Source organism: Phaenicophaeus curvirostris, chromosome 1 (assembly GCF_032191515.1).
Source record: "Phaenicophaeus curvirostris isolate KB17595 chromosome 1, BPBGC_Pcur_1.0, whole genome shotgun sequence".
Classification (NCBI taxonomy): domain Eukaryota; kingdom Metazoa; phylum Chordata; class Aves; order Cuculiformes; family Cuculidae; genus Phaenicophaeus; species Phaenicophaeus curvirostris.
The window spans coordinates 100,347,731-100,369,898 of NC_091392.1; the positions used below are offsets into that span (position 1 = coordinate 100,347,731).

Here is a 22,168-nt window from a genome sequence, read left to right on the forward strand (position 1 = left end):
CTAATTCAGAACCAAGGACTTTGTTTGCAGGCAGTGAGTATGCTTCCAGCAGAAGGGACTCTTAATTTGGAAAATCTCTTATACTGCTAGCCTACAATAGAACTGTAAGACTGCATAATTCATATGCAGTAGAAAAAAAAGTAGTGTGATCAGAGCTCAGGTTAGGAATGTTTGAATTCCTGATGCATTGCTGAAGCCTCTTCGGAGCTCAGCTATATAATGGAATCTTTATCAGACCATCAACCAATTGTGATGCTTATCTGTACAGCTTGCATTTTGGGTTAAGTGATAATCCATCAAAGCTGGAAATCATTGTGTACTTTTTAAGTTGCATACTTCATTACTGTGAGCTGACAGCTGGATAGATTTGTTAGCACTAGAAATATTTGTTCCAGACACAAAAAGCAGGTTCCTAATATATGATATTATGACATTGCCTTTCCTTTCATGTATTCAGCATGCCTGTGTTGTAATCTACGTCTTGTTTATGATGTTCATTTACATAGAAAACTATTCAGAGTATGAAATCTATCTTCATTTGTTCCAGAATGCAATGGCTTCATTTCATGAATAATATGACCAAATAACATATAATAATGACGACAGTCGTCATCTTACATCATAATAGCTGTAAAGCAGAGAAAGCTGCAATTTTCCTAACTGCCTATTTCTTTGCTTTAGCGTGTAAAAGATAAAAATTGAAAAGCCCAAGTACACTTCATGGCAATCAAGCTAACGAGCATGATATGGGTCATATCAGAATTTTTTGTTTGTGGCTAGACTGCATGGTGCATGTCGACTAGAGAATTACCCTTGGATAGATATTACAGCTACAAAAAATCTTTTACAAGTATCTGAGAACTAGGTATTCCACACAGAAACAGTTGGGTTTGTATTTTGGTCTGCTCACAATATAAACATTAGGATATTTCCATCTTTTTAGCATGTACCAATAATAGAGTTTCACATTAAGTTTCACAGTGCATGAAAATGTACTCCCTTTCACAACTGCAATCTGATGCTACTTACTACCCTGTTGTCCCATTTCCTCTGAGCCACAGGAAGATATGTTCTGTAGATGCAATGATATCTGAAATTCATACTCTTATTTTAAGAAAAATATAGATTTTTTTCATACTAAGTTTGTATAGCCCCTTGCTTGAGCCTAGTGTGTTTTTGGTCTACGATCATCATGCATGTGAACATGTGCTGTTTGTCATGACTTATCCTTTTTGGATATACTTAGAAATCTGGAATTTTAGGCATTGAAGTAAGAAATTGCTTCTATTTTTGTTTGCTTGTTTGGTAGGTTTGGGTTTTTTGTTTTTTTTTTGGTTGGTTGCCACAATGAGCTGCCTTATACCTAAAGTAACTAAACTGTAAAAGAAACACCTGAGGACTCCAGATTTTAATTTTTTTTGTTTCTATCAAATCTGTGTACATGATCCACTGCATTAGCATTCTCAAAAACTACTTACATTATATTGTAAGAAGGCTTTTCCTGGCTGTGTATCTATCAGACCTAAAAGACAGAGTTCTTTGAGCTATAAGAGATGCTACAATCTCCTTTGTTGATCTTAATATTGTGAGCTTTGAGAATTTGCCACATTAATTGTACTCCCAAACGTGACTAGTGGGGTGAAACCCTAATTATACATGTAGAACTTCAGAAACTCCAAGTCCTGTTCAACACATGAGGAGTCAGAGAAAAGTACAGGCACATGAGGACTGGGCAGGTGCACATTAGAAGAATAATTTCTGGAGAAAATATTGGCAGAATAGACTTAAGCGTTAACATTATAGAGCCTTTTTTTTTCTCTCTTTCCTGAAACTCTAGAAATTATCAGGTCATGCAACTTAAACAGCAAGTGAAATCAAATGAACTCTGTATGCTGAAGGAGACAGAAGAAACATTGATGGATCTGTAAATAGACAGAACTAATATCAATTCACCTTCCTTGCTCATGTTGGGCAAAAGTATCCTGGATTCCCCTTTGCATGGCATAATTAATGTGAATCCTGCAAGTATCACAGGAGAAGAGAGGAGCACAGGACTGTCTAATAATTCTTTTTTGAAACTCTAGGTTCTAATTTCCTCATATTCCCATAAACAACACATTTGAATCTCACCATGACAGGATATTTTTATATAAAAAATACAAGTGTTTGATGCTAAAACAGCCACTCTCAAATCTTGAAAACTTGCTTTCTCGTCTCTGGGAATATTAGATTTTTGTGTTGAGTTTGTCCTCCCCGTTGTACAGAAGCCTGGGATTTGGCCGGAGGAGCTGAGACCATACACAAAGCTGTGCAGTTTTCATTCCAGTGTCAGAGCCCACATGGAAAGTGTAGCAGAGTGCACATGGAAAAGAAGGCAGACAGTGTTACACTACTGCATATTCCCTCTGCACTTGTTAGCTAGTAGTGGACATTGGGAAACTAGGCATCATTTCTCTTCCTGGTCTCCTCTATTTAGTCCATGTAAGTGCCAACGAACAAATGTATGCTTTCTGTTTCTGGCCTCTCTATCAGCTAGTTGCAGATGCTGGCTAGGGAAAGTTTCTCAGCTACTACTCAGCTGAAGCTTGTGGATGTTCCACCTGGGTAACAGATAGCTCTGACCATAGAGGTTTCAAGACTTAGGGAAAGATGTTTGTAAAGTAGATTTGGGATGTCATCATGCTTTACCATGATTTATTAGTGCACCTTCTAAACAACTGAGAAACAAGTAGAATGAAAAATAAAGGTAATGGAAGAAGCCATTATAAAATCAAGAGATGCAGTTCTTGCTAGGTGGGTGCTAAAGGCTTACTTGAACATCTGATGGAAAAAAAAATCTAAAGAACTGTTGGCCTCAGATTGCTTGTTCTCCTGGGAAATCTAGAAGCCAGTAGGAGATTATTGTAAGAGAAGTGAAGATGAGAAAAAAGAAACAAAACCAGGGAAGCTGTAATTTTCTTACCTGGTTCAAGTAAAACCAGAAACAAATTACAGATCTTATGTTATCAGTATAGTTATAAAGTAGTATATAAAACAATTAGCTTTTAGCATGCTGTCATACAAAACTGCTTTTAACATTAGAAAACAATCTTTCTTTTATAATCAGAGTTGAATGCAAGTCAGCATACACAACAATATTTAAGATATGTCTACTTTTATCTCCTTTATTCCTCCAATATTCTATACCTTTCCCTTTCTTTATTGTTTCTTTCTCTGCCAATATCTCTAAATGCCAAGTTATATGAAATCACAAGGAAAGAACTGGTAATGCTTAACACTTTTTTGATGGAAAAAAACTGAGGTCTACAATTACTGTCCAAGTAGTGTCTGCATTTAAAGTACCTACAAAGAAAAAAGTATTCTGATCCTTCTTTTTCCCTATTCTCCCCTTATATAAACTGAAAGGTAAAAAGGAGAGAAAAATAAAATGTTATTTTTTAGCTAAGGTGGTTGAAACTTGTGCTATTAAATACAAATATTCACACTTAAACTTAATTCACAATAGTTTTCACAATGACTATGTCATCCTCAAACCCTTCCTTAATCCACCACAAACTCTTCTTCTAAATTTAGCTCCACAGATATCCTTTAAGAAATCTTTCTTTTATACTAGAGGCAAAACCAATAAAATCAAAGTGGATTATAATAAAGCAGGGATTTCATTCATATATAAATGTGTACTTTCATTGGCTTTGTGGCCACCCTGACTATTGCATAAACTCTTGAACTTCATAGTGCAGCTGCCTAGAAGCAGCATCATATCTCTGCTACACACAATGAATTTTGGAGATGTTTTTAGGCATTGCTATATAAAGCTTTGAACATTCTGGCACAGTCATTATACAAGTGAGTCAGCTAAGAATGAATCACCATAAAATCAGCCTGAATGGATCTATCTTCTGAGTTTGGGATGCTCTTGCAATGTTACTTTTGTATCTATTTGTTATGTGGTGGTGAGATTTCAGCCTTCAGTAGTAAGAATAAGCAAAAATTACCAAGTTTTATAACTTGTTTGACTTCTTTTTTGACAAGAAAATATTTAAATTTAAACAATCACAGAAGGGGTGTGTGTGTTGGGGGGGGGGTGGTGATTAACATAATGCCAGCCTGTGTGAGGTTTTTAAGTATATTTGTGTGTGTGAGCTTTTCTACGCTGTGAATCCAGAAATACAGAACTGTTCGGACTTGACTTGAGGTGACTTCTCCTAGACAGTTAATCACACTCCCTCTTCACCTACAGTACTTTGAGGATTGGCACAGAACCATCTAAATTAACTTTATGCTAACAAAGAATTTCTCTAACGGAGGCATTGCGTTTTTTCACTACTGGGGGCAAATCCGCAATCCTCTTATGTCTCTTCCCAGTCACAAAAGGGAACACTAGCATGGATCCATGCACAGCTTTCACAAATAACATTACATAAATCAAATAGAAAGGAAAGTACTTGTACAGTTTATCATTATTTTTTCCATAGTCCTCTAGAATTGTTTGTTCTCATGCATTTTATTCTCATTTTGTTGTACATTCCTCATCGTGGTTATTAGGTTTCAAGATACCCTTGACAAATATATAAAGGGCAATACTCTTCATTGGCATCAAATTGTGCTTAGATTTTTTGAGTTAGTAGGTAATGTACCAGTAAAAGAATAATTAATTCCTGAAGGACTGAGCACAAAAACAAGCATACGTTTGCCTGAGAAAGTGAAAAGTTTCATTATATAGGATGTTTATGAATTATCACATTATCATCCAACTGGATGAGTAACTTTTTTTCACATTGTTTACTAAATGCCATGCAAATTAAGACAGAGATGGGTCACAGTTCCAGAATTAACCGATTATAATTTAGAGATTTTTTTTTCCATTAATTCAGGCTTTTGGTAATGATGAAGTACAATCACCATAATGTAAAATGCCTTAAATTAACAGATTTTCTGGGCTCTTTATATCCTTCATAATTTTCCTGTAAAACCATCTCTTGCAACTGTATGTGAAGTAACATGTCCTCAAGGTGGACTTTGTAAAATTTGCCTGATATGATTCATAAGTGTTAAGTCATAATTTTAGAACAGAATTAGTGGAATCCATCCAGCAAAATTATTATGCCAGCTTTTGGAAAACAGGTTCAAACATATTACCAATTAGTATGTCCTACCCTATTATCTGGGGCAGACTTTTCTTTCTATAAGGTTTGATCAAACAAGATCCAATAAAGTAAGATGAAGAGAAATGCTGTTTCCAATGTACCTGGAAGCCAAAACACAGAGGGGGGATATTGTTTTGAAGGCTGAAAATATATTAATATCTTCTCAACTTTCTGTCCTTCGTGTCAAAAATCTTATTGGTATAAGAAGCAGAAGTATCAAAGAAAAATATATTTATATGGTAATCTTCTCAGCCAGAGACAGATACTACTGAAAATCTGATTCTTTCCAAAATGTCCCTTACGCAGCTTGCACCTCTGATTTGCTTGCACCTCTAGATAAGGGTTAGTTTAGTATTCCAGGACAGCAGAACTCTGCCTTCACAACATTCACCGCAAGTTTGTGAACTTGTTTATGGGTCCAGGAAACATAGAAGAGGAAGAGACCTAAGGGGAGCATCCTGTCCACTTCCCTCTGCCATAGGAATCAAGCATTTTTAAAGAAAGCAAGGATGAAGGAAGTTATAGAACTTCAATAGTTACACTGTGTCACTGCCTCCTGTGAATTTAGAAAGTTTTCCCACTAATTCAGAGGATTTGTTTTCCCCATGGAACTTGGAAAATAATTCTTTGTCAGAGTCATACTGACTTTTCTTATTTTAAAGCAAAACCAAACAAACTCGTGCCTTTAGTTCCCTCACAGAGCATATCTTTAAAATTTCTTGACCTTGTTTTCTTTGACCTGTATCTATTTGTCATTAACTTTTAGCACGACACCCCTATTAGGAACAGTTGTCCTCTATTGCTGGATAAAACACTAACTACTTCAGCCTTGTCCTAATCATTCATGAATAGGATCACTGCATTTCTTTAATTTTGTCTTTAATATAATGTATTTCTAAATCCTTTTGTTTTGTTAAATGTCCTGTATCTTACTAGCTGCAATTACTTTTGCATCTGACTGTTTCTGATTTTATGCCTGATTTCCTGCTTCTTCCACAAAGATTTATTCTATGACTTGTGCTTGTAGTAATCCTCATTTTCACATTTTTGTGGGATTTTATTTCCTCTATTGTTAATTAGACAACTTCATTAGTCCATTGCATGTGTCCTCTGCATTGGGATAGACCGTCAATTTCCTTTCAATGCAAGATACCCAAGAAAAAGCCTTCCCACACTACTCTATCTCTTAGATTATCTGCACAGGCGACCGTATCTTCCAGTTCCTTGAGTTTGAAGTGGTCTCATCTTCTTAGCCATTTTGCTACATTCACTCCTTTTCCTGGGAAAAGCGAGTGCTCATTTTTAGCGATTGATCACCCAGATTTCCTTCTTTCACTTCCTCTTAAAGCAGTATCTCTTTGTTACTCTAGCATCAAATTGCATGCATTCTCATACATATTAGAGCTGAAGCTTAGAGGAGGATTCTCCTTTTCCAGATCTTTGTCTTGATGCAAGGCACACAAATGGTAAAAATGAACACTTCAGAGTAAAAGAAAAGGAGGTCCTAAACCAGACTCTGGAGGTAACAGAATGCCCTAGTAAGATCAGTACACTAAATATACAATCACATCAATGACGTAGTTTAGCGACGATCACACAACAAGAAGAAAACAATTCAATAAGGATAGTAAACACCTACATGGCACACAAAACACTTTGTCCTTCCAGTATCTGAACCTTCAGAAAGCTGAGAAGCTTCTGCTGCTTGACTCAAAACACTGTTTTATAAGGACAGACATGAGCATTTCTGTCATTCTGCTATTTTTAAGGAAATGTTTCTCTTACAACTATGCAGACCCATGAGTGCTGAGCTCTTTTCCATGGTAGACCATTTTTTTCTGGAGGGTAAGGACCACTATAAGACTCCTTCTCACTAAAAAAAGTACTTTTTTCACACCATAAGTAATATTGAAGCGTAAAAATGTATTTTCAGGTTTTATGTTAGTTTAATAAATGAAGGCCACAATATTAAAATAGCAAGTCAAATCAAGGAAGAACTAGGGTGATTCAGTGCTATCACAATCTTTATATAATAGATTTGCATTTAACTCAGCTTATACTTGAAAGTTAGACAGGTCACTACAACTGACTTGTAACAATTCTTCCAGAAAGAAAATATTTTGTAACTCCATCTCAGCTTTCCTGAGATTATTATACTTCATCATATGAATTCTTGCAGTGTGATAATTGAATATTTCCTCTATTGCTGCACAATGAAAGCCTTCAACAGACGACATAGGAACCTTCTGCCATTTCACTCACCATGAGAGATTGCTAGCTACCCAGAAGATAATAATCTGTGAAACCTTACATGCATATCTTCACTATTGAACAGTTATCTCATCAGCCAGTAAATACAACAGTAAAATTCAGTTTCTGTTTTCCTCATAACAAAGCAAAGCATTACAATAAATACTTGAAAAACTATAACAGAGAAAAAAAACAAGAGGAGAGGAGAGGAGAGGAGAGGAGAGGAGAGGAGAGGAGAGGAGAGGAGAGGAGAGGAGAGGAGAGGAGAGGAGAGGAGAGGAGAGGAGAGGAGAGGAGAGGAGAGGAGAGGAGAGGAGAGGAGAGGAGAGGAGAGGAGAGGAGAGGAGAGGAGAGGAGAGGAGAGGAGAGGAGAGGAGAGGAGAGGAGAGGAGAGGAGAGGAGAGGAGAGGAGAGGAGAGGAGAGGAGAGGAGAGGAGAGGAGAGGAGAGGAGAGGAGAGGAGAGGAGAGGAGAGGAGAGGAGAGGAGAGGAGAGGAGAGGAGAGGAGAGGAGAGGAGAGGAGAGGAGAGGAGAGGAGAGGAGAGGAGAGGAGAGGAGAGGAGAGGAGAGGAGAGGAGAGGAGAGGAGAGGAGAGGAGAGGAGAGGAGAGGAGAGGAGAGGAGAGGAGAGGAGAGGAGAGGAGAGAAAAATTTTAGGTCATTTACTCTTGTTCTGGTAAGATAAAGACATCTCTAAATTAGGAATACCTTACATTGTAAAAAACTAACAAGAGTGATGTAATGTGTTGCCTTTTTGTTATCAAGATTGCATCAACAGTAATCTTAATGTCGAGATACTTATCTTGTTTAAAACATTTGCCCTCAAAATAATCACTTCTAAAAGGCCATGTATATTTAAAAATAACTTGCTTGTATTTTACATTAAAGTTAATTTACTAACCTTAAAAAAATGCAAATGTATACAAATGATTTAAGCATCCTGTCAAAGTTCACATACACTCTGCTAAAGCAATAAAAAAATACAAGGTCATATGAAATCTTTCTTAACCTTGTAAAATTGTGTGGATTATTCTATTATATCTATATATTCAACTAAAGTGTTTGAATTCTCTCTTTAGCAATTGCTATCCTTCTTAATAATCAAACCTACAATTTCCTGCTCATATTGTGTTTTTCAGGCCATAACAAAGAAGCGTACTGTACCTCTGGCGCTGATGGCGGTTGCCGATGTGGTTGTGCTGGTTGTTAAGGCTACATTGGTTGTGACTGTTGCAGTGGTAAGGGAGGGGATGACAGTAGTGGGAAGCAAAGTGTTGAAAACATCTGGTGAGTGGAAAAAAAAATATAAAATAAAATCATATCATGCAAACAAAGGAGAACCATAATAGTGGTTTAATTTGTAAATACAAGTATGTTGAAAATGACTAAATTAAAACATGATTAACATAAATTATTACAGGTACAACAGAGTACCTTTAAATTCTTGACATTATATCACTCTCAATTTTTATAGTCAATCTTCTAGCATACAGAATTTAAAGAACTGTTAAAATGACCAAGTTTCCACAGAACTGGAGAGTGACTGTTTAAGTGACAAGAATCCATTTCTTCACTGAGCCATTTTAAATGTCTCAAATAGTAGAAACCATATACAGATGAAACATGCTGTGTCAGAGTGGGAGATGGAAAAAACAACACCATCATGCTAAAATAAACACACACATGTTAACGAGAAATGGCTGTATGTTAAAAACACCCACTTTCAGACAGACTCAATGGAAGAAAAAAGGGGAGAAAATGCTACTAACTATAAGAGCTGCTTTTTCCGGATTGCTTTTCTTCTTCCCACACAATTGTTTAAGACACAGTTGTCTGCTAAGATCCAGAGCAGAGTATATTTCAAAATCTTTACCCTAATTAGCAGGCAAAGTCATCTTTCAGTCATCCTTAACACTTGAAATTCATCGTTAATACACATATTCTATACCAGTATTTTTCTAAAACTGCTTAGAAATAAAAATCAGAAATGCTAATAATATTGCTATTAAAAAACCCCACAATTGTATACAATTCAGAAAAAAGTGCATAGCCTTGATCACAGCATCCTATAAAACTCTTCAGCTTTTGATCAAGCAAGTGCGGGTATGCCAGGCTTAGGTGTGCTGCTTCTTCATTGCAGAGGAACCAACAAATGGCTGTTGCAAAATGCTCCAGTACAAAGCAGAGCATAACGAGATGTACACAGATAGCAAATACTTTGATTACACTGCCAAAAGCAATAAAGACCAGAATCACTTTGCTTATAAGGTGACTACAGGTTTTAAAGAACAAACAAACAAAAGCCTTGAAGAGAACTAGAGAAAAGCACTTCCATGAGGAAATAAAAAGCATCTGACATTTTTCAAATTATTTATACCATGGGTTTAAAAGGAAAGGACTAGTTTCACAGCAGTTGATGGTGAGTAACCCATTCCACACTGATTTCAGTGAAAATATTTCTGAAGGGCGCTATTCAATGCAATAAATAAGTAAAAATCTGACCCATGATCTGTCCTCCCTTGCTGTGGAAAGAAATGTAGTGCACCTCTCAGTACCATCAATTCTGACTGAAATCAATGGAATCTGAAGTAGCTCAGAGCTTTACAGTATTGGACCCTACAGAATGCATTTCAGACACAAGGTCCTTGAGTTCAGCATTGCATAATTACTCTCTTAAGACTTCAAATTAGCATGCTTACCCTATTTTCATACTGGATGACACATTATTTTGCGACTTTAAAAGTTTTCTTCTCAGTTAACATCTATGAGTCACCTACAATTTTCTGTATACCTCTGGTTTTGATAAACGCTAGAGCTATTCTCTCTGGAATATGTATTTGTGGGATTTTCCACTTTAGAAGCAATCAGAGAATGGCATGAGAGCCCTCTATCATCTGTTTTACACTGATATTTAATTTGTTTCTCAGTACAAAATATTCCCAAGACAGAAAAATTAAAATAGGCTTTTAAAAAACCCCACAGTGTAGCCACATTAATCATCAGGAAAAATGGTAACATTACCTGGAGTGTGAATACCACGATAATTAAACAGAACTGAGTATAACAAGCATCAGAAATAAATTAACATGTTAAAAAGATACATGTCACATGTACTGATCTATGCAATTGCTTCTCATAAAGGGGAACTCCTTGCCTGATAAGTATCTGCAAAAAATTAAATAAAAAAGACAGAAACCACTTACATCAAAAGGACAGCAAAGGCTAGTTTATTAGGAAAGCATTACAAATCTGTCTCATATGTAAAACCTAATTGGTGTGAGTTACGGTTCCCTTAATTATCTTTCTTAAATATGCCATTTACTTAAAATTATGCACTGGCAAGTTAACTGCAACGTGCAAATACAGTTGTGGTTTTATGACAGTGTTTTCCATTCTGTGAATACACTGTCTACCTGTTTTACCACGTTATAGCTTAAACAAGTCACTGCTGAATTTAGAAACTGCTGGTTTCTCTTCTGATTGAAGTATTTCCAACAAGATTTCTTATTTTAAAAGAAAGGATACCTAGAAAACAGACTAGTTAACAAGAACTAGGATATATCAGGTTTTAATACAGATGTGATAGAATCTTTTCTGATCAGATCAAGAATAATGAAGACTTGTACAGAAATTAGTTTCCTGATCAAAGTAAGAAACTCTGATGCCAAACATAAAAATGGCAGCTTGTCAGAAGCCTCAAACAAAAACATATATTCTTAAAAGAAATGTAAATGCAAGCAATGGCATTAGCTTTGTTTCTTTCTGAGTGGAGTAAGGTGAAATTTGCCGTGCAAATGACTGCAGTTGGTCTGCTTTGCTCACAGCATGACAATTACTTGCTCTCAAAGACTACAGTACAAGACAGCAACAAGGAATCAGACGCCTGAAGACCATTGCCCAAGCAATGAGATCTAAGGCTGCTCTGGACTCTAGAAATGCCTGGTTCATACCTGCCTAGGTTTGAGGCTCTGCCCAGTAGAATTGCTTTGTTAATGACATGAGAGTGTGCAACAGGAATGCACGTGCAAACAAACAGAATAGCTCACAGCTCTTCAGAGAGCAAATTTTGGAACTCTTGGACCACGTCCTATCCTTATACCTTGTTTTGGACAACTCAAATCCAGGCTCAGATTAGCATTCTGAAAAGCAACAGAGCTCCACATTCAAATACTTTTTGTGTCCAGCCCCAAAGCCCCTCCAGGCCTACTGTGTCTCTGTGACAGAAAGGCTCCTTATCAGTTCTTACAAGAAGATCTATGGATTCTTGCAAAAAATTTACTTGTCTTTGCCTTGAAAATGCTTTTGTATAAGAGAACACAGAATATGCACTTCAGAAAAAAGCGAAGTAATATGCTATGCCCCTCATTCTCTCATCATGTATTGTAGGTGTAAGAGGTAAGTGGGTTTGGTAGCTCAGACTACAAGTATAAACTGATACTGAACAGCACAGGTTTCTGTTGGAGGCGTATGAATCACTGTGTTTTAAAAATGGTGTTCTGTTTCATTTATATCCCATTAAAGGGAATTACGGTTTCACTTGTTTCTGGTCCTGTAGGGCACATCTGCCTTATACTACTGGTCAGGCACATGTTATGTTATCCAGAGCTCTATGTTGGCAGCTGCTCAGAAACACACTATCAAAGGGACCATGTAGATTCATCCTCTTGAGTTGTCTGTCAAGAAGGATCTTAAAAGAATGAATCTGCAGATTTCTGCTCCAAACACTTGCATTGGAGTGAGATTTAATTTCATTTTCTGGCCTTGCATTTTCTGAATCTAATTGTACACAATGTTCAGCTGAAAAAAATTTTGTTTATGACTTTCATGCCTCTAAATACCAATGACCATTATTACCATGAGACTTTGTAGAGTGGAACTTTTGAATTCAAGTAGCCATACTCAAATCAATGCACCAGACTGCTGTTTCAGTAATACTGAGGCATTAAGCCTTAGCCTCATGTGAGGGAGAAAATAGCTAGAAACACAAGAAAATAAAAAAGCCATGCTCAGAGATGTAGAACTGAAGCAATATTTGTCACAGTTAATTTCAAAACCTTACTCCTAAAATGAATGTTTGTTGACGGACAGATATTCAGTCCAAAAATTCAGTAATGTGTTTAAGGTGGTATTCATCACCTTGTTATCTCAGAAATACGAACAATTCACAGATAACTATTTACTTCCATAAAAAATGTTGGAAATAGTAAAGGGGCTAGACTTCATGCCAAGAAGAGTTACTGACTCCAAAATCCCTAATTATTTTTCATGCATGTTCCTACAGGTTTTACAGGTAAAACCTGAATTGGATTTTCAATGAAAGAGATTGGCTCCTAACCTCTCTGTAATGGCACAGAAGGGTTTGAGCTGAGCTGCAAATGCTCAGCCAAGAATTCCCTTTTCAGTGAGGACCTGACATAATGTCACAGTTTGGTGGGTGCAGAGAAAGTATGGCGAAGGTTTTAGAGAAGTGTTCTTCGTGGCCACTACTGTCTGATAGCATGTCATCAAGCTACATTGGCAAGGTGAAGGCAGACAGCAGGTAATCTGACAGATAATTGCAAACAGACCGAGGAAAAAGGAGAAGCATTCAACACATGGCTTGGTCTGGAGGCTGCTCTTTAGCAGAGGCATAGATATAGTGTGCCTATGAGTGGCAGAATAGGATTGTGCAAGATTGCCTCAAAACACTATCAAGCTCTGCCCAATGATAATTTCCTGTTCACTTTTTCTTCTTTCTTGAATGGATGTTGCATTCTTCCTACTAGGGCAGAAGACATTCATCCACTTAAGTGCAGGGAGCCTGGACAATTTACTCTCACTGCCAGTTTGGCCCTAAGCATTTTTACTTTCCATTTCCAAAGAAATGAGAAATGGTTCTGTTTGGTTTAGCAGGCTTAAATGAAAGATAGATTTGACCTATTGAAAATATTTGACTTGTTTGGTAAAAGCACAACCAATATTCTGAAATGACTGAGCACCATTCAGACAACAATAGCTGCAGTTGATAAAAATGTAGTCTTTTGTTTCAAGCTTGACAAAGGCTGACAGAAAAATTAAAGGACAAAGTGATAATGATGGATGGCTTTTGCTATATTTTGACTGAGAATGAAAGAAATTTTAAGTGGTAAACTGAACTGAGTGATGACCTACCTGGGAAACAATTTCGCTACTCTGTGCAAAATTTAATCAGTCTGTGCTATGTAGTGCTAAATAATTTAACAAGATTTTAAATTCAAAGGGAGTTACATTTAGCCTTGCTCCATGAAAATGGGACTGAACAAAAGGATCATTCAGCTGAATATCATATGCCAATATCTCCTTAGCACCCAGACTGAATGATCATGAAGGCTCATGGACATGAGCTCAAGGGTACTCTTTACTAATTGATTCAGATTTATGAAACTCTGAAATGGCAATTATATGCTTGACATTTTTGCTAGCAAATCAGATATCATTAAAAAATATCCAAACTCTTTTAACAAAAGCTCCATGTAGATCTAGATCCCTACTTAAAATAACTAGAAACATCCAGTGGATGAGTTCATAATGCAAGATATACAGCTCGGCTAAGATGGCTAGGCAGCTTAGAAAGAATAGAAAATAAATTCATATAGTCCCATGATTCTAAAATGTTTCATGGGCCTGTAGATTATGTTAAATGTTGGAAGATATGGAAGAGCTCATTAAAGTTTGATTAAAATAGTTTCGTTGCACACTCAGGGCAGAGGGAAAAAAAATCAAGTGTTAAGATAAACTAGGATTTTGTTCTCTTTGCTCTTTCTCCATAAATTAGAAACTAGGAAGGACCACAGTTCTCTTTCCTTATAGAAAGTATGACAGTTTGGTGTTGGGGTTTTTTTTGTTTTTTTTTTCCTAATTTGAAAGCAATAGGTTTCAGTAGCAAATAAAGGAGGATGAATTATTACAAAATCACAGCAGACCCTGGCCTAAATTCTAGCCTTATAAAGTTGAGAATGCAACTTGAAAGAACAAAGCCCATTTCAATATTAGTACTGGCAGCACAATGTCATCCCAAATAACTTTAAAGTTTATCCTTTAAAATGAGGACATGATATCACACTGTGCCACATTTTACAATACATGCTCTGACCAGAATTGCTTATGACAAAATAAAAAATGTGATGAATATGAAAAAACCAAGATGTAGTAGCAAGTTACTTCTGATTATGCCATCTCATTTGACATTGAAATATGAAGAAAAGTTAACTGCACTTAATTGTCTTGAAAGAAATTTTCCATTGAGTACCTCATTTATTTTGCACACCAGAGCAACAGCATGACTCACAAAGACTGCATGTGTGTGAAAGGCTGATTTTCTACCAGTAAAGCTAGGTCAGGTTGAGGACGGGCTGTCAGGTAAAAGGAGCTGTGGGTCTCATACCGGTGACAAGAAAGATGCAAGGGGAAGGAAGTACATTAAGGTTGTTGGAAGGACCTGGTAAGGGAGGGCAATTCTCTGGGCTAAGAGTAGTGACTGGCCCCGTGACTTCCTCTCCTGCCTAGGTAAGGCTCCCCCAGGCTCAGGCCAGCTCTCACGTGGTGCTGTGGGGCTCTGGGTCAGGCAGACAGGGAGGGATATTTAGATAAAACCCACCTCCATCACCTTCTGTGGGGACTTGGACAAGCAAAGGATTCTGAGCAGGTTAAGCCTCCAGCCTTCCTCATTAACCCCTCCCATGGCACAGAACAGAATTTGGGATGTAATGGGTGCTGGGTCTATGTCTTTTATAATTCTCATGAGTACTTGCTAAAATTCAAACAGTAGCAGTAAACACACACATAGAAAGGCAATTTTAAATTTCTTTTTCTGGGTAGAAAAGACATGACCTTTCCCCACAGCACAGATGTTGCCACAAATATGGCTTTGTCACCTGGAGACTAGTCTGTTGCACGTACAGTTGGTGGAGTTGCACACAGGGACCACAGGAAACTTGAATCAAGCATTTTACAGGAAAGCATCTAACATGAGCATGTAAGTATTGCATCAGTGGCCGGTAACTTTCAAAATGCAGGGATTGACCTTTGAAGCCCTTAGTGCTTACTTTAGGGATCATTTTCTCCCCACACTGCTCCACTGAATTTGTGATCAGCAAAAGTACTCTAGCTACAGCTCCCTTGAAACAGAAGGAAAAGTTTGCAATGAAGGCTCTGAGATGCTGGAACACACTCCCATTTCACTGTCCATCAGGCTTATTGTTTGTTGCCCGTCTAGCCAATTAAAAAGTTAACCATTCTTGATCTCAGTGAAGCAGAAGAAAAAAGGTGACATAATGTGGTATCTCACAATATGTTTACCTATTGCTTTTCAGCTTTTTTGGGGCAGATAATATAAATTGTAACATTTGTACTGGAGAAAAAAGAATAGGTTGTAATGTGCTATCAATTAATTTCTAAATCTGCTAAATCCAGATGACACATAAAGAGCATAAAAGGATAAATTTGATTAGTTAATAACTTGTCCTGGTGAGTAGATATTGAAAATTATCCTCGTACAAGGAAAATCTAAATTGCCAAGTAGGCAAATTTTTTAATACCAAATAATCTGTTTCCAAATGCACTAAGTTTTACTCTATTAACTGTTATTAGCATAACATGTATCTCTAAGGATGAATCAAAACAGATATTCAGCAAAAAGATTAATATTCCATGTTCTGGAGCTATATGAATACAACAAGAACTTCAGATTACTCCAAGAGTATGTTGTAAAACCTGTATTTTAATCAATGTTACCATAAATTTTGCTAGTAGTTAAACAAAACCCTTTCTTGTTTAATAGTAGTAACATTAATACAATTCATTATTTTATTTAAGGGAGTCATTCTATCCTGTATAAAAGCCCATCTTTCTAAATAAAGTAGTTACAAATGCTGCACTACGCAAATCACTTAAGCTTAAGCAACTTGCCTGAAAGAAATTAAGTAAAATTTGCAAAGCATAAAACAGGCAAAAGAAAAGAATTTTGTAATACATTTTAAATACAAAGGAAAATTTTTAGATCATTTTTTGAGACTGCAGTTTTAAATGAAGTAGCTTTACTTATAAAAAGGCATATATACATGTCTTGATTTTGTTCACTACTCAACATTAACAACTATATATGCAGTACAAAATGGATCTCTGCCTTGAGTTTCTGTAAGATTGTTACTTAGACACCACAGAACCAATATAAGGAAAAAGGAGGTAGCATTATTCCCATTTCACAGCTGGGAAAATGAACACAGAAGTATTAAATGAAATGTCTAATATTTTACAGACCTCTCAGCCTGACAGGGGAGTTTAGAACAGATCTCCAGAGCTGCATTTTAATCCTCTACTAAAAAAGCCCAAACCAATCAAAACTACAAAAGAAAACAAAAACTCTTAAAATCATACTTTAAAAAAGCAGTTGTCCTTATACTTGAAGTGCCAGTTTCACCGCAATCAAGACACAACGTTACCACAAAAGCACAAAAAGCCTTGTACCAGTACAGCTAGCATGATTGCCCTAAAAGTACAGCATTCTATCATTACTAATATGGTGTTCTAGGCCCATTGACACTGCTTAAAAATCATATTAAGGCTGTGATGCTCATTTTTATTTTTTCTAAGTAAACAGACAAGCCATATTTCCTTATTTCTCCAAGCCATAAAATAGGAGTATTCAAAATTAAATTGAATAAATTACTGGCAGCTGGCCCTTGAAAATCTGTAAGGGAAAGCTAATGTACAATACAAATTCAGGCACCAGAAGCCTTGAACAAAGATCACAGAATCATAGAATCATAGAACGACCAGGTTGGAAGAGACCCACCGGATCATTGAGTCCAACCATTCCTATCAAACACTAAACCATTCCCCTCAGCACCTCGTCCACCCGTGCCTTAAACACCTCCAGGGAAGGTGACTCAACCACCTCCCTGGGCAGCCTGTTCCAGTGCCCAATGACCCTTTCTGTAAAGAATTTTTTCCTAATGTCCAGCCTAAACCTCCCCTGGCGGAGCTTGAGGCCATTTCCTCTTGTCCTGTCCCCTGTCACTTGGGAGAAGAGACCAGCACTCTCCTCTCTACAACCTCCTTTCAGGTAGTTATAGAGAGCAATGAGGTCACCCCTCAGTCTCCTCTTCTCCAGGCTAAACAACCCCAGCTTGCTCCGTCGTTCCTCATATGGCCTGGTCTCCAGCCCCTTCACCAGCTTTGTTGCTCTTCTCTGGACTCGCTCCAGAGCCTCAACATCCTTCTTGTGGTGAGAGGCCCAGAAATGAACACAGTATTTGAGGTGCGGTCTCACCAGTTCCGAGTACAGAGGGAGAATAACCTCCCTGGACCTGCTGGTCACGCCGTTTCTGATACAAGCCAAGATTCCATTGGCCTTCTTGGCCACCTGGGCACACTGCTGATCATGTTCAGTCACTGTCAGCCAACACTCCCAGGTCCCTCTCCTCCAGGCATCTTTCTAGCCAGACTTCTCCTAGTCTGTAGCACTGCACAGGGTTGTTGTGCCCCAAGTGCAGGACCCGGCATTTGGCCTTGTTAAACCTCGTGCCATTGGACTCTGCCCAGCGGTCCAGCCGGTTCAGATCCCTTTGCAGAGCCTCCCTACCCTCCAGCAGATCAACACTTCCACCCAGCTTAGTGTCATCTGCAGACTTGCTAAGGGTGCACTTGATGCCTTCATCGAGGTCATTGATGAAGACATTGAACAGGGCTGGACCCAGCACTGAGCCCTGGGGAACCCCACTTGTCACTGGCCTCCAGCTGGATTTCACACCATTTCCCACCACTCTCTGGGCCCGGCCATCCAACCAGTTTTCCACCCAGGAGAGTGTGCGCCTGTCCAGCCCAGAGGCTGACAGCTTCCTAAGCAGAATGCTGTGAGAAACTGTGTCAAAGGCTTTACTTAAGTCCCAGAAGACCGATGATAGCTTTCTCGGAATGACACTTGACTCTTTCTGTGTAAAATTTTCAAAAAGCTGTGCCAAAACTGCACTAGGAAGAAGAACGAAGCCAAGGAGAATTTTCTAAAATTTCCCTATTAAGGAGACAAGTGTTGAACCTAAATTGATGTAAACAGATTGATAATCTCTATTTTATTAGGTTGCTGCTTTCATTTCACTTGAGAAATTCAGGACAAATCGCTGAAATTGCTTGAACAACTCAAAACTCACTGCAATAATTTTAAGGTTGGTAAAAAGTGATAACTGAGAATATTATTTATTTTGAATTACTTTATTTCAAAACAAAATCAAAACGGGTGGAACACTAATCTGAAATGCTTTATCACAGCGGGAGAGCTGTATACCATTGAAAATCACCTTGGGCAAGCTAATGGCATCTTCACAACCTAAAATATAGTCTATTGTACTTTTCTCTGTCTGACTAATACACTTAATTCTCACATTCTTATCACCATAGTACATTATCTGAAAAAAACAAAGCCCTGTCTTTCCAGTTGTCGATCTGTTATGCTGTCTTTTACTGCTCAGAAGAGTTTTATACATGTAGTTGTAGTTGAATTCCCTCCCTTCTCTGATGACTCTGGCTACTACGAATTGTGGGATACACACAATATATGAAAGACTTAAATTTATTAAAATAATCCAGTTTCTCTTCAGGCAGGCAGATATTCAGTACCATAACTACTAAGTCATCAAATAGAACACTTAACTAATGGAATACCACAGTGTTTATTATGCAGAATGCTTGGTCATATCTGCTTTTTTTTTTTAAACAAAATGATGTACAAAGCAGTGCAAAGAGATTTCAGTTCCTGCTTGTGAATGATGAAAGCCATCCAGAGCTCTCCTCAATCAAGCAGCAAACTAGCATTTCAACATGTCAGCCTCCTTCAACTCCTTCCTGCCTCCTACCAGTCCAGCATTAGGAAACCCACAGAAAATATAAAACCCAGAAACCACAGAGGAAAAAGAAAATTCACAAATGCAATGACCCCCAACGATATCTAAAGAATAAAACAGTTTAGCCAGTCCTACATTTTTATTCTGCCAAACTTTTTTCTGTCCTTTCTACCCTCATTTAGTACGTTTTTTTCTTCACTTGCCATGAGGATTAATATAGGTCATTTCAGCTGAAAGATATACCCTCTGCAGGCATAAGGTTACCGAGCAAAAGCTATTTTTTTCTTCAAGGGCATACCTAGGGAATAAACAAACTGTGTGCATACCAGTGAAGGGAAGGTAAAGGAAATGCTTGTCAAAACATAAAATACAGGAAACAAAAAAGAGATAAAAACTTTAACTCTTCTATATTCAGGAGTTCTATCAAAAGAAAAGTAATCCTGATTGAAAAACTGACTACTATTCAGGCATATGACAAATCACATTGCACCACAATACAGTCTTCAGTCACAGCAGACCTCTACACAGGCACCTGCTAGAAGAGCTTCTTCAAAAGGACTTACAGCTTTCTTTGTGTTTGTGAGGTAAACACAGCCTTGTGAAAGAAGCCAGGGGTGTTGTGGGACATCTCCATGTGGCACTAGTCATTCTCACCAACTTTATCAACTTTGGCAGAGTCATACTCATACTTGCTAGCAGTGGGGCTTGTGTTGGTTCTTTTGCTCCCTACAGCCTGAGAATGGTTCTGAGATACACTTTTACTGTCCTCCTGGCTAGTTTTTGCTGTCTCTTTCCTTTTCCATGGGAGTCATATGGAAAAATTAATGCAATGACCTCTCCTGAAAGCTGTTAAAATAGTTCTGATTCCTTCAAAGTCAAAATGATTCACAGTAAGGCACAGCAAGGCAGAGGAAGATCTAATGCAGAAAGGCTGTAATATGATTTAGCCATAAAAATGTGACTTTAATTACAAACCAAAAAGAATTTTGTTACACTGAATCAAGATTTCAAACAGTAAGACCCAGAAAAAAAAACAGCTTGTGATTCCAGCTTGGAGATTTCCCTTTTGGAGGAGGATCTAAAGAGACTTTGGGTCCCACTACAAGTTTAGACTGAACCTATGATGTAAATAAGGATGTTATGAACGTTTTAAAATATTGTTCAGGGAAATTTTGAATTCTTGTCTGTTTGATCTGTTTCTTCGTGGGAAGAATACTGCAAACAAGGGGTGGAAAGTTCTGCAAGTAAAATATTAATAGAATAGTGGAAGAAATATTTCCTTTATACAGTATAGAAATGCAGGATAAAATAAACTCCCCCAAATGTTCACAAGTTATTAACTATTAAAACTACAACTAGCAAAAAATAGAATAACTATAACTAATAATTATTAACATATAGTTATGGATGTTAAAAATATTAATCGTTTGAGATGAGGAAATTTCTAAGTGTCTACTCTCCAAGCCTCATCTTTGCATGGGATCAGAGGCCTTTGACAGAGAAAACTCAAAGCTGTCTAAGAAAGATATGCAATTTTAACATAAGCTTTCCCTACCCACCTTAGACTCAGGATGTTGTTTGCAATATCCCCCAATGCATTTATATCTATCTTCATTTGCTCAGAATGAATTATTTGTGCTCCACTCCCAAAGTTTGTAACCTGAGCTGGAACAAAACAAGATCCTGACGTATCACCAGGCTAGCATCACCAGTTGACATTTTAACCAATATCACTACATAGCATATAATTTTCCTTTCTTGAGTGAAAAACTGAGCAACCTGTTCTCAAACAAAAGGTAAATTATAGAAGAACCGTATGAGAAATATAGAGACAGGTCACCCTTATCTGCATTCCACCTAGCAACTCATGGTGCAGGAAAGATTTCAATTTAGAAAATCACTAATTCACTTTAAGAATTTCTTTATAGTTTGAATCTTGTGAATAATGATCTAGATGGAAACAGAAGTTCATAATCAACCGTTCTACTTTGTCATCAGTCTAAAGTGAAATCACTCTATTAAGAGTTATATTTTCTTCATGAGGTTTGCATATGATGTTCATAGACATGGTAATTTTACAGTCTGACTCCTTAAGGAAAAAAGTTTAATTGAAATAAAGTTCAAAAATATTAGTGGTAAGCAATAGCAAAGCTTGAAGTCTAGAAAAATTAGAGAGCAAGCTGTGCTACTACAGCAAATCAAAATGATAAACTCAGTAGCAGTATTTTAGGAATACGCATCGCTTAAGTCAGTTAAAACAATTCCTTTTAAAAAAGCAACAGCAATATATGTAGTTCAACAAATACTTAACTGTAGATGCTCTACCTGTATATAAACATCCAAAATACTAACTTTATGCAGTTATTGTGTATGGTGAAAAAAACCCCACATTATAATTAAAAACTAACATGCAATCATTTTCTCTTCAGAAATGACATAGGAAATACAAATCAAGACATTACATTAACCAATTGTATATGTGCAGAGAAACCTAAATATTTTCAAGTGATGTGTTTTAATAAATAAATTATTCAAATGTACATTTTTTTTAGAATAAGAACAACTTCTATTCAACTAACAACGAGATATACATGTTAGAATACGTTGTTACATATTGGAACAGGAGGGAGCTTTTGCTGCATCCACTAGGTGGTAAAAATTAAAAAAACATAAGTCATGAAATTTTCTGAATTCAATAATTTCAATGAACATTTCAGTATGAAAAAAAAAATTAAAATCTTCAATGTTATCTTATAAAATCACTTCATTTTAAAAGTTGTCTTTTATCAAAACCGGTATATTAAGGCAAAAATATAGAAGCAACAAACAGATTTCCTAAAAGCATTACTGTAGTTTGGAATGTTATTTTCTTGATGTTTCCAAAATAATTTTAAACTTGTCTGAAAAAAAAAAGGCAA

The 22,168-nt window shown here is 37.1% G+C and overlaps 1 protein-coding gene across 3 annotated transcripts in view; it reads right to left on the reverse strand.

Annotated features, from left to right (window-relative positions):
- CADM2 (cell adhesion molecule 2) overlaps nucleotides 1–22,168 on the reverse strand; it is a 662,737-nt gene that overhangs the window by 36,505 nt on the left and 604,064 nt on the right. For 2 of the 3 annotated variants that reach the window (XM_069870090.1, XM_069870080.1), the window contains one exon: nucleotides 8,560–8,679. The exons of the other annotated variant lie outside the window; for it this stretch is intronic. In XM_069870090.1, coding sequence (XP_069726191.1) covers nucleotides 8,560–8,679 — 120 coding nt within the window. The remainder of the gene's footprint in view (nucleotides 1–8,559; nucleotides 8,680–22,168) is intronic. 3 annotated transcript variants of the gene reach the window in all.